General features: G+C 52.2%; 1 protein-coding gene across 5 annotated transcripts in view; it reads left to right on the forward strand.

Moving 5' to 3' along the window:
- The first annotated feature begins 12,050 nt into the window (after positions 1 to 12,050).
- The window catches only part of LOC122563577 (AT-rich interaction domain 1Ab), a 126,450-nt gene continuing 123,475 nt past the window's right edge, over positions 12,051 to 15,025 (forward strand). For 4 of the 5 annotated variants that reach the window (XM_043717472.2, XM_043717474.2, XM_043717475.2 and 1 more), the window contains exon 1: positions 12,052 to 13,437. In XM_043717472.2, the coding sequence (XP_043573407.1) occupies positions 12,439 to 13,437 (999 nt within the window). In that variant the 5' untranslated portion in view covers positions 12,052 to 12,438. Of the gene's footprint in view, positions 13,438 to 15,025 lie in introns of all 5 variants that reach the window. The other variant, XM_043717476.2, reaches the window with a different exon arrangement.

Raw genomic sequence — 15,025 nt, forward strand, 5'->3', positions numbered from 1 at the left:
ACCCTAATATGGTCTTAACAATATTCGATACAGACTTTATATAACTTCCTTACTTTTCAATTTAAGGAGATGTTGGGTTATAAAAGATTTAGTTCAACATCAAATAATGACCAGGGAAGTGATGAAGTTGCGTGCCTAAGGAATGGAGTGACATCATGACATTAGTCTTTTTGAGATTTAATTGTAATTTTAAAGCTTTGCCATTAAACACCTAAAACACATCATTTACCAACATGGCAATGGCAGATTTCCAGCGAGAACATGGTATTTGCCATTTTAGGTGTCTATGCATTTGTTTCAAGCCTAGACAATTACATGGTGCCAATTCCTCATGAAACACTTTGAGATGTTTCTGAGAAAAAAAGAAAACCAACTTCTTTTTTCATGTTCTTCTGGTTTATATTCTCTCCTTTTTTATATCTCACTCTTCATTTTTTGGTTAATCTTTTCACTCTCATTTCTCATTCATCTTTTCTTTGTCTTCCTTGCTTCATATTTCCCACTATTTCCTTTGACATTTTATTTACTTGCTCTCAAGTTTTCTGTCCTCTTCTTTTTTTTCATTTTTCTTCTTTTCTTCTCACTGACTTTCTATTTTTCTCTCTTCCTCTTGTTATGATCAATGCTTCTTTCCCTTTATTCTCCATTCCCTATCTTTGATCTCCCTCAATTTTTCCAATTTGCTCAACCTTTTCCTCACTATTTTCTCAATGTCCTTGAATTTTCTGTCTCTTCTGTTATTTTACCCTTACTGTCTCCACATTTTTCCTCTCCTCTGTTTAACTTAACCTAATTTATTTTCTATTTCCAACACATCTCTATCCCATTCTATCAATCTTTTCTTCTATCTCCTAAATTCCCAGTATTTTGAATTGCTCAACCATCCTTTCTCTCCTGAGCTTTTCTCTAGTGTCACATCCTTATTTCCTTCCCTTCTAACTCCATTTGATTATCTCTGTTCTAATCCTTTATCCAGTTTGTATCCCCATTGACATTGGATATATCTTTTCATTTCCTTCCACTCCCTCTTTTCTTGATCTTCTGGAATGCATCCCCTCTCAAACCATCACCTCGTGTTTTTTTTTCTCCATTTGAACTTTAAATATGATTACAAGGTGATATTTTAATTAGTAAAGTAGTTCTGGAATGAAAACTGATGGGAAGTTTTTATTCAATGCTTTACATGGATCTGACAACAAGCTGACTTTAGAAGTTATGTTATATAACTCTATTTGTAATTTATTTTTGAGCAGTTTTTATATATTCTTCTACTCTGATTGTAGAATGTGCAAGTAAATGACAAATTAATTTCAAAGAGATAAAGAGGTACAGAATATAGATGTCACATCCTCCTTGGAAAACAAGGATCTGAATGGATAAACATAGGGAATCTAGGGATATAGATACATTAAGTATGCAGATTAATTAATAGGACAAATATGATAAAGTAAACCAAGCATTGGGGTTAATTCTTAATAAATGTTATTGAAAAGTAGAAGACTTATGTGAAACGTACATTGAATCCTGCTCAGACCATGCTTCTTGAAGCATTTGAACACTTCTGCTTGCCATGTTATATGGGATATAAATGAATCAGGGAAGTACACAAAATATTTACAAGAATGATACTGGAACTGAATCATTCTGTTCAGGAAAGATCAAGCATAGGGAATTTATTTTCTCTAGAAATGGGAAGACCTTAGAGGTGATTTGATTTAATAGGGTACATTTCCAGAAGATGTTTCCACATATCAGGGAAAGCAACACTCATATAAATATGATATTCAGCAATAAATCCAATAGAGAATTCTGCAAAAACTTACTTATCTATGGAATGGTTAAATTATGGAATGTGATACCACAAAGCATACTGTGGCAACTAGTACAGATACATTTAAGGGGAAACTGGATATGTACATGAGAAAGAAAGATGTAGAATTGTATGTTTATAGGAACCATGACAGGAGGAGACTCATGAAGAGAACATATACAAGCATAACCTGTTGTGCTCATCTGTGACTCTCTACTATAAATATTTTGTAATACACCTACTTCAGTTGTGAGAAAGGGTACATACATGAAACATTCATTACTCACTGTACAGCTGCACACTAACATAGGGATAGAAATAAATTTTTCAGCTTTTAAAAGGGTAAGGATGAGAGTTCCAGACTTCTATTAACTTTTGTTTCTTGAAATAACTTCTGATGTAACTTGCTCTGGACCCTCCAAGCTGAGATGTTGTTATTAAACACCAGAGGTAGCCACTATGTGTGAACAATGGATGAGCCATAAAGCAGGGGTTTTTGAAATATCATCCCTTTTTTCCAAGATTTTACACTTGCAATGAGCAGGGTCCTTTCAGGGGAGGGAGAAGAGGGTTGAGATTGGGGGAACTATGCTAAACATTTAAGGAAGATGGAGCTTGGTTTTGGGTTGAGGGAATGGGTCTCAGAGGAGAAAGCAGTGTGTAGGGGAGAGTAGGAATCATTGTTGGGGAATTGGAATCATAGGAGCAGGGGAGAAGGCGTGAGGGTCTATGTTGAAGGAAAGGGTTTTCAGTGCCAGGAATGGAGAAACTGGGGCTGTGCACGAGTTCTGGTCTCTGAGCACTGAGAGCAAGTTTCATTTTGAGGAGAGGGTCTTATGAAGTGGGACTCCACATTGAGAAAGGAAATCTCAGTGTCAGAGTAGTAATAGAGTCATAGAGTCATGGAGCTGTACAGCATGGAAACAGACCCTTCAGTCGAACTTGTCCATACCATCAAATATCCTAAATTAACCTAGTCCCATTTGCCAGCATTTGGCCCATATCCTACTAAACCTTTTCTATTCATATACCCACCAGATGCCTTTTAAATGTTGTAATTGTACCAGCCTCCACCACTTCCTCTGGCAACTCATTCCATATATGCACCACTCTCTGCGTTAAAAAGTTGCCCCTTAGGTCCCTTTTAAATCTTTCCCCTCTCACCTTGAACTTATACCCTCTAGTTCTGGACTCCCCCACCTCACAGAAAATACCTTATCTATTTACCCTTTGAATGCCCCTCATAATTTTATAAACCTCTATAAGGTCACCCCTCAGCCTCTGACTCTAAAGGGAAACAAGCCCTAGCCTATTCAGCCTCTCCCTATAGCTCAAACCCTCCAATCCTGGCAACATCCTTGTAAATCTTTTCTAAACTCTTTCAGAGAACACCTCTGGGACACCCGGACCAACCAACCCAACCACCCTGTGGCCCAACACTTTAACTCCCCCTCCCACTCCACCAAGGATATGCAGGTCTTTGGACTCCTCCACCGCCAGACCACAACAACACGACGGTTGGAGGAAGAGCGCCTCATCTTCCGCCTGAGAACCCTCCAACCACAAGGGATGAACTCGGATTTCACCAGTTTCCTCATTTCCCCTCCCCCCACCTCGTCTCAGTCAAATCCCTCGAACTCAGCACCGCCCTCCTAACCTACAATCTTCTTCCTGACCTCTCCGCCCCCACCACACTCTAACCTATCACCCTCACCTTGACCTCTTTCCACCTATCACATTTCCAACGCCCCTCCCCCAAGTCCCTCCTCCCTACCTTTTATCTTAGCCTGCTGAACACACTTTCCTCATTCCTGATGAAGGGCTTATGCCCGAAACGTCGATTCTCCTGTTCCTTGGATGCTGCCTGACCTGCTGTGCTTTACCAGCAACACATTTTCAGCTCTGATCTCCAGCATCTGCAGACCTCACTTTCTCCTCGAGTTTAACAACATCCTTCCTTTAGAAAGGAGACCAGAATTGCACACAATATTCCAAAAGTGGCCTAACTAATGCCCTGTACAGTTGGTTCAGGCATTCTCAGAATCAGGGGCATGGGTGTACATGTTGGGGAAGAGTGTTGACCTCTGTGTCAGTACAGAGGAGCAGGATCTGTGAAGAGAATAGTGAGGTTCAGTTTTTGGGTCTTAAATGTTAGAGGAGTGGGGTTCAGGTTCAAAGGAGAGGGGTCAGTGTTGGTAGAGAGGATGGAATTGGTTTCGGGGAGGGCTCAGAATTGAGAGACTTGAACTCAGCTTTGGGGTCAATGTCACGGTAGTGGGGCTTTGTGTTGGGGTCTTAGTGAAGGAAAGTGAGAACTGCAGATGCTGGAGTGTCAGTCGAAAAGTGTGGTTCTGGAAAAGCACAGCAGGTCAGGCAGCATCCATGGAGCAGGAGAGCTGATGTTTTGGGCATAAGACCTTCATCAGGAATGTCTTTGTGTCAGATAGTGGGACATGGTGTTGGGGTCTCAATGTCAGGGGAATGGGGGCTTGGAATTGAAAAAGATGATCAGTATTGTGACCAGTATGCAGTGTTGATACGGCAGTGACAGGACAGTAGATTTCAGTTTCAGGGTCTGAACATCATGGGAGTAGGATTTGGTGGTTTCAGAGGGAGGGCAGTAGGATTTGGTGTTGAGGATCTCAGTGTCAGATGAGTTGGGCTTGGTGTTGGTAATCTCAGTATTGGGGCAATGGGATTTGGAATTGGGGGTCTCAGTCTCAGGGAAGGGACTTGGTATTTGGGTCTCAGTGTCGGGGAGGGGGAGTAGTGTTGGAGTCTCTATCAGGGAGTAGAGCTCTGTGTTGAAGTCAGTGTTGGGGAGAAGGGGCTTGGTTTTGGGAGGGTTGATTAGGATCAATGTGACATGGTGTTGAGGTTTCAGTGTCATGCAAGTGGGGCTCTGTGTTCGGTTCTTAGTTTCAGGGCAGTGGGGCTTTGTGTAGGGGTCTCAGTGTTGGTGGGGGGCCATGCGGGGGGGTCTCAATGTTGATGGAGTGGACTTAATACTGACATCTCAATATCAGGGGAGTGGGCTCTGGCTTGCTGTCTCAATGTATGGGGAGTGGGCCCTGTGTGGGGTCTCAATATTTAGACAATACACTCTGTGTCAGGGTCTCAGTGTCAGGGCAGTGTGCTCTGTGTTGGGGTCTCAGTGTTTGGGAGTGAGCTTTGTGTCAGGGTTTAACTTCCAGGGCAGTGAGCTCTGTGCCGGGTCTCAATGTCAGGGGATGGGCTCTGTGTTTGGGTCTCAGCATCAGGTGAATGGGCTCTGTGTTGGGGTCTTAGTGTTTGGCAGAGGTCTATGGTTTTGGGTCTTGATGTCAGGGAGTGTGTTTTGTGTCTGGGTGTCAATGACAGGGCAGTATGCTCTAAGTCAGGGTCTCAATGTCAGGGGAGTGGGCTCTGTGTTGGGGTCTCAATGTCAGGGGACTGTACCCCTGTTTAGGGGTCTCAGTGTAAGGGAGTGTACTCTATATCAGGGTCTCAATGTCAGAGGAGTGGACACTCTGTTGGGTCTCAGTGTTAGGGGAGTACACCCTGTTTTGGGGTTTCACTGTCAGGGGAGTGTACTCTATGTCAGGGTCTCAATATTAGGAGTGTACTCTCTCTTGGGGTCTCAGTGTGAGGGGAGTCTACTCTGTGTTGGGAGTCTCAATGTCAGCGGAGTGTACCCTGTGTTCAGGTCTCAGTGTTAGGGGAGTGTACCCTGTGTTGGGATCCCAATATCAGGGGAGTGTATTCCATGTTAGGGTCAATATCAGGAGAGTGTACTCTATCTTGGGGTCTCAGTATTAGGGGATTGCACCGTGTGTTGGGGTCTCAATGTTAGTGGAGTATCCCCTGTGTTGGGGCCTCAAAGTCAGAGAGTGTACTCTATATCAGGGTCTCAATGTCAGGGGAGTGGACTCAGTGTTGGGGGAGTGTACACTGTGTTGAGGTCTCAATGTCAGGGAGAATACCCTGTGTTGGAGTCTTAATGTCAGGGGAATGCACCTGTGTTGGGGTCTCTGTCAGGGGAATGCACCCTGTGTTGGGTTCTCAGTTTTGGGAGAGTTTAGCCTGTGTTGAGGTCTAAATGTCAGGGAGTGTACACTGTGTTGGAGACTTAATGTCAGGGAGGTGCACCTTGAGTTGGGGTCTCAGTGTCAGGGGAGTGTACCCTGTGTTGGGGTCTCAGTGTGAGGGGAGTGTACCCTGAGTTGGGGTCTCAATGTCAGGGGAGTGTACCCTGAGTTGGGGTCTCCGTGTGAGGGGGGTGCACCCTGCTGGGGTCTCTGTCAGTGGAGTGTACCCTGTGTTGGGGTCTCTGTCAGGGGAGTGCACCCTGCGTTGGGGGTCTCAGTGTCAGGGGAGCATACCCTGGTGTTGGGGTCTCTGTCAGGGGAGTGTACCCTGTGTTGGGGTCTCAGTGTCAGGGGAGTGCAGCTGTGTTGGGATCTCAGTGTGAGGGGAGTGTATCCTGAGTTGGGGTCTCTGTCAGTGGAGTGTACTGTGTTGGGGTCTCTGTGTGAGGGGAGTGTACCCTGAGTTGGGGTCTCTGTCAGGGGAGTGTACCATGAGTTGGGGTCTGTGTGAGGGGAGTGTACCCTGAGTTGGGGTCTCTGTGTGAGGGGAGTGTATCCTGAGTTGGGGTCTCTGTCAGTGGAGAGTACCCTGAGTTGGGGCCACTGTCAGTGGACTGCACCCTGAGTTGAGGTCTCTGTGTGAGGGGAGTGTACCCTGAGTTGGGGTCTCTGTGTGAGGGGAGTTTACCCTGAGTTGGGGTCTCTGTCAGGGGAGTGTACCCTGAGTTGGAGTCACTGTGTCAGGGGAGTGTACCCTGAGTTGGGGTCTCTGTGTGAGGGGAGTGTACCCTGAGTTGGGGTCTCTGTCAGGGGAGTGTACCCTGAGTTAGGGTCTCTGTGTGAGGGGAGTGTACCCTGAGTTGGGGTCTGTGTCAGGGGAGTGTACCCTGAGTTGGGGTCTCTGTCAGGGGAGTGTATCCTGAGTTGGGGTCTCTGTGTGAGGGGAGTGTACCCTGCGTTGGGGTCTCAGTGGGAAGGGAGTGTATCCTGAGTTGGGGTCTCTGTGTGAGGGGAGTGTACCCTGAGTTGGGGTCTCTGTTTGAGGGGAGTGTACCCTGAATTGGGGTCTCTGTCAGGGGAGTGTACCCTGAGTTGGGGTCTCTGTGTGAGGGGAGTGTACCCTGAGTTAGGGTCACTGTGTCAGGGGAGTGTACCCTGAGTTGGAGTCACTGTGTCAGGGGAGTGTACCCTGAGTTGGGGTCTCTGTGTGAGGGGAGTGTACCCTGAGTTGGGGTCTCTGTCAGGGGAGTGTACCCTGAGTTGGGGTCTCTGTCAGGGGAGTGTACCCTGAGTTAGGATCTCTGTGTGAGGGGAGTGTACCCTGAGTTGGGGTCCCTGTGTGAGGGGAGTGTACCCTGAATTGGGGTCTCAATGTGAGGGGAGTGTACCCAGAGTTGGGGTCTCTGTGTGAGGGGAGTGTACCCTGAGTTGGGGTCAGTCAGGGGAGTATACCCTGAGTTGGGGTCTCTATGTGATGGGAGTGTATCCTGATTTGGGGTTACTGTCAGGGGAGTGTAGCCTGAGTTGGGGTCTCTGTGTGAGGGGAGTGTACCCAGAGTTGGGGTCTCTGTGAGAGGGGAGTGTACCCTGAATTAGGGTCTCTGTCAGGGGAGTGTACCCAGAGTTGGGGTCTCTGTGTGAGGGGAGTGTACCCTGAGTTGGGGTCACTGTGTCAGGGGAGTGTACCCTGAGTTGGGGTCACTGTGTCAGGGGAGTATACCCTGAGTTGGGGTCTGTCAGGGGAGTGTACCCTGAGTTGGGGTCTCTGTGTGAGGGGAGTGTATCCTGAGTTGGGGTCTCTGTGTGAGGGGTGTACCCTGAGTTGGGGTCACTGTGTCAGGGGAGTGTACCCTGAGTTGGGGTCACTGTGTGAAGGGAGTGTACCCTGAGTTGGGGTCTCTGTGTGAGGGGAGGGTACCCTGAGTTGGGGTCACTGTGTCAGGGGAGTGTACCCTGAGTTGGGGTCACTGTGTCAGGGGAGTATACCCTGAGTTGGGGTCTCTGTCATGGGAGTGTACCCTGAGTTGGGGTCTCTGTGTGAGTGGAGTGTATCCTGAGTTGGGGTCTCTGTCAGGGGAGTGCACCCAGAGTTGGGGTCTCTGTGTGAGGGGAGTGTACCCTGAGTTGGGGTCACTGTGAGAAGGGAGTGTACCCTGAGTTGGGGTCACTGTGTGAGGGGAGTTTACCCTGAGTTGGGGTCTCTCTCAGGGGAGTGTACCCTGAATTGGGGTTACTGTCAGGAGAGTGTACCCTGAGTTGGGGGTCTCTGTGTGAGGTGAGTGTACCCTGAGTTGGGGTCTCTGTCAGGGGAATGTACCCTGAGTTGGGGTCTCTGTGTGAGGGGAGTGTACCCTGAGTTGGGGTCTCTGTCAGGGGAGGGTACCCTGAGTTGGGGTCTCTGTGTGAGGGGAGTGAACCATGAGTTGGTGTCTCTGTCAGGGGAGTGTACCCTGAGTTGGAGTCACTGTATCAGGGGAGTGTACCCTGAGTTGGGGTCTCTGTGTGAGGGGAGTGTACCCTGAGTTGGGGTCTCTGTCAGGGGAGTGTACCCTGAGTTAGGGTCTCTGTGTGAGGGGAGTGTACCCTGAGTTGGTGTCTGTGTGAGGGGAGTGTACCCTGAGTTGGGGTCTCTGTCAGGGGAGTGTATCCTGAGTTGGGGTCTCTGTGTGAGGGGAGTGTACCCTGCGTTGGGGTCTCAGTGTGAAGGGAGTGTATCCTGAGTTAGGATCTCTGTGTGAGGGGAGTGTACCCTGAGTTGGGGTCCCTGTGTGAGTGGAGTGTACCCTGAATTGGGGTCTCAATGTGAGGGGAGTGTACCCAGAGTTGGGATCTCTATGTGAGGGGAGTGTACCCTGAGTTGGGGTCACTGTCAGGGGAGTGTAGCCTGAGTTGGGGTCTCTGTCTGAGGGGAGTGTACCCAGAGTTGGGGTCTCTGTGAGAGGGGAGTGTACCCTGAATTGGGGTCTCTGTCAGGGGAGTGTACCCAGAGTTGGGGTCTCTGTGTGAGGGGAGTGTACCCTGAGTTGGGGTCACTGTGTGAGGGGAGTGTACCCTGAGTTGGGGTCTCTGTGTGAGGGGAGTGTACCCTGAGTTGGGGTCACTGTGTCAGGGGAGTGTACCCTGAGTTGGGGTCACTGTGTCAGTGGAGTATACCCTGAGTTGGGGTCTGTCAGGGGAGTGTACCCTGAGTTGGGGTCTCTGTGTGAGTGGAGTGTATCCTGAGTTGGGGTCTCTGTCAGGGGAGTGTACCCTGAGTTGGGGTCACTGTGTCAGGGGAGTGTACCCTGAGTTGGGGTCACTGTGTGAGGGGAGTGTACCCTGAGTTGGGGTCTCTGTGTGAGGGGAGTGTACACAGAGTTGGGGTCTCTGTGTGAGGGGAGAGTACCCTGAGTTAGGGTCACTGTGAGAAGGGAGTGTACCCTGAGTTGGGGTCACTGTGTGAGGGGAGTTTACCCTGAGTTGGGGTCTCTCTCAGGGGAGTGTACCCTGAATTGGGGTTACTGTCAGGAGGGTGTACCCTGAGTTGGGGGTCTCTGTGTGAGGTGAGTGTACCCTGAGTTGGGGTCTCTGTCAGGGGAGTGTACTCTGAGTTGGGGTCTCTGTGTGAGGGGAGTGTACCCTGAGTTGGGGTCTCTGTCAGGGGAGTGTACCCTGAGTTGGGGTCTCTGTGTGAGGGGAGTGTACCCTGAATAGGGGTCTCTGTCAGGGGAGGGTACCCTGAGTTGGGGTCTGTGTAAGGGGAGTGAACCATGAGTTGGTGTCTCTGTCAGGGGAGGGTACCCTGAGTTGCAGTCTCTGTGTGAGGGGAGTGTACCCTGAGTTGGGGTCTCTGTCAGGGGAGTGTACTCTGAGTTGGGGTCTCTGTGTGAGGGGAGTGTACCCTGAGTTGGGGTCTCTGTCAGGGGAGTGTACCCTGAGTTGGGGTCTCTGTGTGAGGGGAGTGTACCCTGAGTAGGGGTCTCTGTCAGGGGAGGGTACCCTGAGTTGGGGTCTGTGTAAGGGGAGTGAACCATGAGTTGGTGTCTCTGTCAGGGGAGGGTACCCTGAGTTGCAGTCTCTGTGTGAGGGGAGTGTACCCTGAGTTGGGGTCTCTGTGTGAGGGGAGTGTACCCTGAGTTGGGGTCTCTGTGTGAGGGGAGTGAACCATGAGTTGGTGTCTCTGTCAGGGGAGGGTACCCTGAGTTGGGGTCTCTGTGTGAGGGGAGTGTTCCCTGAGTTGGGGTCTCTGTGTGAGGGGAGTGTACCCTGAGCTGGGGTCTCTGTGTGAGGGGAGTGTACCCTGAGTTGTGGTCTCTGTGTGAGGGGAGTGAACCATGAGTTGGGGTCTCCGTCAGGGGAGGGTACCCTGAGTTGGGGTTTCTGTGTGAGGGGAGTGTACCCTGAGCTGGGGTCTCTGTCAGGGAAGTGTACCCTGAGTTGGGGCCTCTGTGTGAGGGGAGTGTACCCTGAGCTGGGGTCTCTGTCAGGGGAGGGTACCCTGAGTTGGGGTCTCTGTGTGAGGGGAGTGTACCCTGAGTTGGGGTCTCTGTGTGAGGGGAGTGTACCCTGAGTTCGGGTCTCTGTCAGGGGATGGTACCCTGTGTTGGGGTCTCTGTGTGAGGGGAGTGAAACATGAGTTGGTGTCTCTGTCAGGGGAGTGTACCCTGAGTTGGGGTCTCTGTGTGAGGGGAGTGTACCCTGAGTTGGGGTCTCTGTGTGAGGGGAGTGAACCATGAGTTGGTCTCTGTCAGGGGAGTGTACCCTGAGTTGGGGTCTCTGTGTGAGGGGAGTGTACCCAGAGTTGGTGTCTCTGTCAGGGGAGGGTACCCTGAGTTGGGGTCTCTGTGTGAGGGGAGTGTACCCTGAGTTGGGGTCTCTGTGTGAGGGGAGTGAACCATGAGTTGGGGTCTCTGTCAGGGGAGGGTACCCTGAGTGGGGTCTCTGTGTGAGGGGAGTGTACCCTGAGTTGGGGTCTCTGTGTGAGGGGAGTGTACCCTGAGCTGGGGTCTCTGTGTGAGGGGAGTGTACCCTGAGTTGGGGTCTCTGTGTGAGGGGAGTGAACCATGAGTTGGGGTCTCTGTCAGGGGAGGGTACCCTGAGTTGGGGTCACTGTGTGAGGGGAGTGTATCCTGAGCTGGGGTCTCTGTCAGGTGAGGGTACCCTGAGTTGGGGTCTCTGTGTGAGGGGAGTGTACCCTGAGTTGGGGTCTCTGTGTGAGGGGAGTGTACCCTGAGTTCGGGTCTCTGTCAGGGGATGGTACCCTGTGTTGGGGTCTCTGTGTGAGGGGAGTGAAACATGAGTTGGTGTCTCTGTCAGGGGAGTGTACCCTGAGTTTGGGTCTCTGTGTGAGGGGAGTGAACCATGAGTTGGTGTCTCTGTCGGGGGAGTGTACTCTGAGTTGGGGTCTCTGTGTGAGGGGAGTGTACCCTGAGTTGGGGTCTCTGTCAGGGGAGTGTACCCTGAGTTGGGGTCTCTGTGTGAGGGGAGTGTACCCTGAGTTGGGGTCTCTGTGTGAGGGGAGTGTACCCTGAGTTGGGGTCTCTGTGTGAGGGGAGTGAACCATGAGTTGAGGTCTCTGTGTGAGGGGAGGGTACCCTGAGTTGGGGTCTCTGTGTGAGGGGAGTGTATCCTGAGCTGGGGTCTCTGTCAGGGGAGGGTACCCTGAGTTGGGGTCTCTGTGTGAGTGGAGTGTACCCTGAGTTGGTGTCTCTGTCAGGGGAGTGTACTCTGAGTTGGGGTCTCTGTGTGCGGGGAGTGTACCCTGAGTTGGGGTCTCTGTGTGAGGGGAGTGAACCATGAGTTGGTGTCTCTGTCAGGGGAGTGTACCCTGAGTTGGGGTCTCTGTGTGAGGGGAGTGTACCCTGAGTTGGGGTCTCTGTGTGAGGGGAGTGTACCCAGAGTTGGGGTCTCTGTCAGGGGAGTGTACCCTGTGTTGGGGTCTCTGTGTGAGGGGAGTGTACCCTGAGTTGGGGTCTCTGTCAGGGGAGTGTACCCTGAGCTGGGGTCTCTGTCAGGGGAGTGTACTGTTGCGTTCTCAATGGCAGAAGTGTTGGGGAACAGAAACACTCCCCTATTCTGATTGACGGACGATTCTCCCTCCCCACCCCCCCACCTGTGGCCCCTCCCCCCGGCCGGGCTCCGTTCCCCTCCCCCTCTCCCTCTCCCCCCTCCCCCTCCCGCTCCGCTCCGGGTTTTGCCGCCGCCCCCCACACAACATGGCTAGTAGTTCTGTCAGACCGCGTGTTGCGCTGGGCCCGAGGCTCCGTTAGACGGGCTCGGGCTGCCGTGCTCACCCACACCCAGCCATGCGGAGCGGCAGCGCCACCGACAACGGCACCGGCAGTGCGGCCGTCTGAGCGCCACCGCCCAGAGCAAGTCCGGGAGCCGAGAGTCAGCGAGCCGAGCGGCCGGGCGGGGGCAGCGAGAGAGCGAGCCGAGCCGAGCGGCCGAAAGTGGGAGCGGGTATCGGGGCCGCCAGGCCGAGCCGAACCGAACTGAGCACCGGGAGGGAGCGACCCACCGAAAGCGAGCGAGGCGAGGCGAGGCGTGGGGGTGGGGGATCGCGCGGGGCGGCGGGCAGCAATGGCCGCTCCGGTCAGCGCCCTCAGAGACACCGAAATGAGCCAGGCCAAGGCCGGCGAGCTGGCGGCGCTGAAGCCGGGGACTGGGCCCGGCCCCACCGCCGAGCAGGAGCATCACCTGCCGGGCAACGGCTCGGAACCCGGCGCCGCCGCTAGGGAGACTTTCAGCAACCACCGGCTGAGCGCGGCCCCCGTGCCGGGTGAGCACAGCGACGAGGACAGCGGCCACCCGCCACACGTCGAGCAGGACGGGGCCTCCTCCTCGGAGCAGAGTAACGGCGGAGCGGGTTCCGGGGAGCCAGAGCCCGGACGGGCTACCGCCACCAGCCTGGCCCTCCTGAGCGGCGACCAGAGATTCGACCATTCCAGCAACAGCGGTGGCGCCGTGCCCCTGGGCAACGCAAACCCGGGGCCCAGTCCTGGCCCAGGCGCCGTGCCGCCTACCGGCTACGTTTACAACCATTACCGGGGCCCGTTCCACCAACATGGCGGACAACAAAGCCCCGGCATGGGGGCAGCGCTACAACCCGGCGGCCTCGACTCCTTCCAACCCAACTCTCACGAGGCCTTCTCCGGCCACTACAACAACTACACCACGGCTTATCCGGCGGCCCGCAGCGGCTACATGAACCAGAGCTACGGCCTCAACTCGCCGCGGGCCGGGGCTGCTGGGCCTAAAGCCTTGGCCTCGGGTATGGTCGCTTCTTTCCAGCGCTTCGGTGTGCAACAACAGCAGGGCCCCGGCCTCCAACAGCATCAACAACCGCAGACGGCCTCCAGTACCCCAACCCTCAACCAGCTGCTCACCTCCCCGAGCGGGGCCCGGGCTTTTACTAACTATAACCAGGCCCACCAGGACTACAATAGCAGCCAGGAGCTGGCCAAGGGAGGCGAGCTGGGAAGCCAGTATCCCAGCTCGGGCTGGGCAGCAGCGCAACAAAGGAGCCACCATCCGCCCATCAGCCCCGGGAGTAGCGGGCAGCCCTTGCCTAGGACTCAGGTAAAAATGCTAACTAGTGGTTAACTAGTGTAACCAGGAGCGAAGCGTGGTAATGGCAGTGTTAGTTAATGGTTGGTACTGTGTCTGTGGTTGGGGGAGGGAGGTGGATTGGGCCGTGCTTGTGCTTCTCTCTCAATACAAAGAATCCGCTCTAAAATGGCCGGCTTTGTGCGAGTGGAGCAGCAGCTCTCGGTATAAATTATGTAAAGTGAGGCCCGAACCCGAGCTGGAACAGCTCTTCTCTCTCCCTCCCATTATTTTCCCCACTTTTTTAATCTCCCTCCATTTTCCTCCAATTCTTTCTCCCCCCTCATTTCTCCCACTTTGACCCCTCCCTGTTCCCCTCCTCCTCTCCACCCCAGCCTGTCCCTTTCCTTTCCACTTCACATCTGTTTTCCCCCTCCTGTTTTCCCCCTTCCCTCCTCCGTTTTTCCTCCTCACCCTCGTTTCCCTCTTCCCCAGTTCTTTCCACCCCTTACATTCTCTTATCCCCACCCCACGCACAGCTCTCCTCTCCCTACCCAGTTTTGTCCTCCTTTTCTCCCTTTCATCCTCCTGCTACCACCCCCACCCCTCCCAACGGCCAAGCATTGTAGGCTTTTCACTTCAAAAAGTGACCCTCCTGTACAAAAAAAGTCTATAAAGGATTGGGTGAGTTTAGTGAAACAAAACAGGTTATGTGTGCACCGGGGTTTTGCTGCATGATCTGTAGCTGAGGGACTGGCTGCTCTCTTTGTTTTAGGATTTTGATCCCAGTGAATTTCTCTCCCCTTATTTATGTGCCCAACCACTGTCTGCTGCTCTTGTCTGATTGTTTTAATGCTGTGTTTACTGATGGACCTCCGCTGCCGTTCCCACCTCCTTGTTTGCTTCTCTGTTCTCCCCCACCCCATGTTGTTTTTCTCGTCTCCACCGCCTTGTGTGCATGCAACCTTGAGTTGGTTCACTTTGCCAGTACTGGCTGGTACTAATGCACAGGCTGGTGATTTGAGTAAGTGCAGATTGCACGGGTTTGGGATTTGAATTATGGAGGTAAAATCCTTCTGTCAAAGCCAGGAGACAGTTGGTCTTAGGGTGACATGCTATCTGTAATCTGATTGGCTCCTCAGCTGCTGCTTCTGGCCATTTATAATTGCCTCTGATGTAATGGCAAAACAACCTGATTAGCTCATAAACTGGAATATGGTTCACATTACACTAGTGTGTGCAAGGGAGGGGAAAAATAAACACAGGTAATGGCCATTGTTTCACAGGCTTAGCTTGGAGAGGGCAAGAGATGCTGTGGAAACAGCTCCTGACCTTGAAATGCTGATTGCTCAGGGACAGCACCACAAACAATATCGGCTGTGTCAGCATGCACAGCCCCATTGTGTGATGACAGGGAGCTTATGGGGGGGGGGGGGGGGGTCTACATTCTAAGCACTGACCTTGGCTGTAATTTCATAAAATGTGGTCCACAGAATAGAAAGGCAAATTCAACATATTTGCTTCTATACCGTTTCAAATCATTTACCTGATGGTTCAGGTCAGCCTAAGTTCGGGTGATCTGTTAAAGCGCCCTTGGTTATCTAGTCCTTCAAGTGCCTGT

This window comes from Chiloscyllium plagiosum, unplaced genomic scaffold (assembly GCF_037043375.1).
Source record: "Chiloscyllium plagiosum isolate Xiang-an unplaced genomic scaffold, Cpla_swu_hap1 HiC_scaffold_30, whole genome shotgun sequence".
NCBI classification, from domain to species: domain Eukaryota; kingdom Metazoa; phylum Chordata; class Chondrichthyes; order Orectolobiformes; family Hemiscylliidae; genus Chiloscyllium; species Chiloscyllium plagiosum.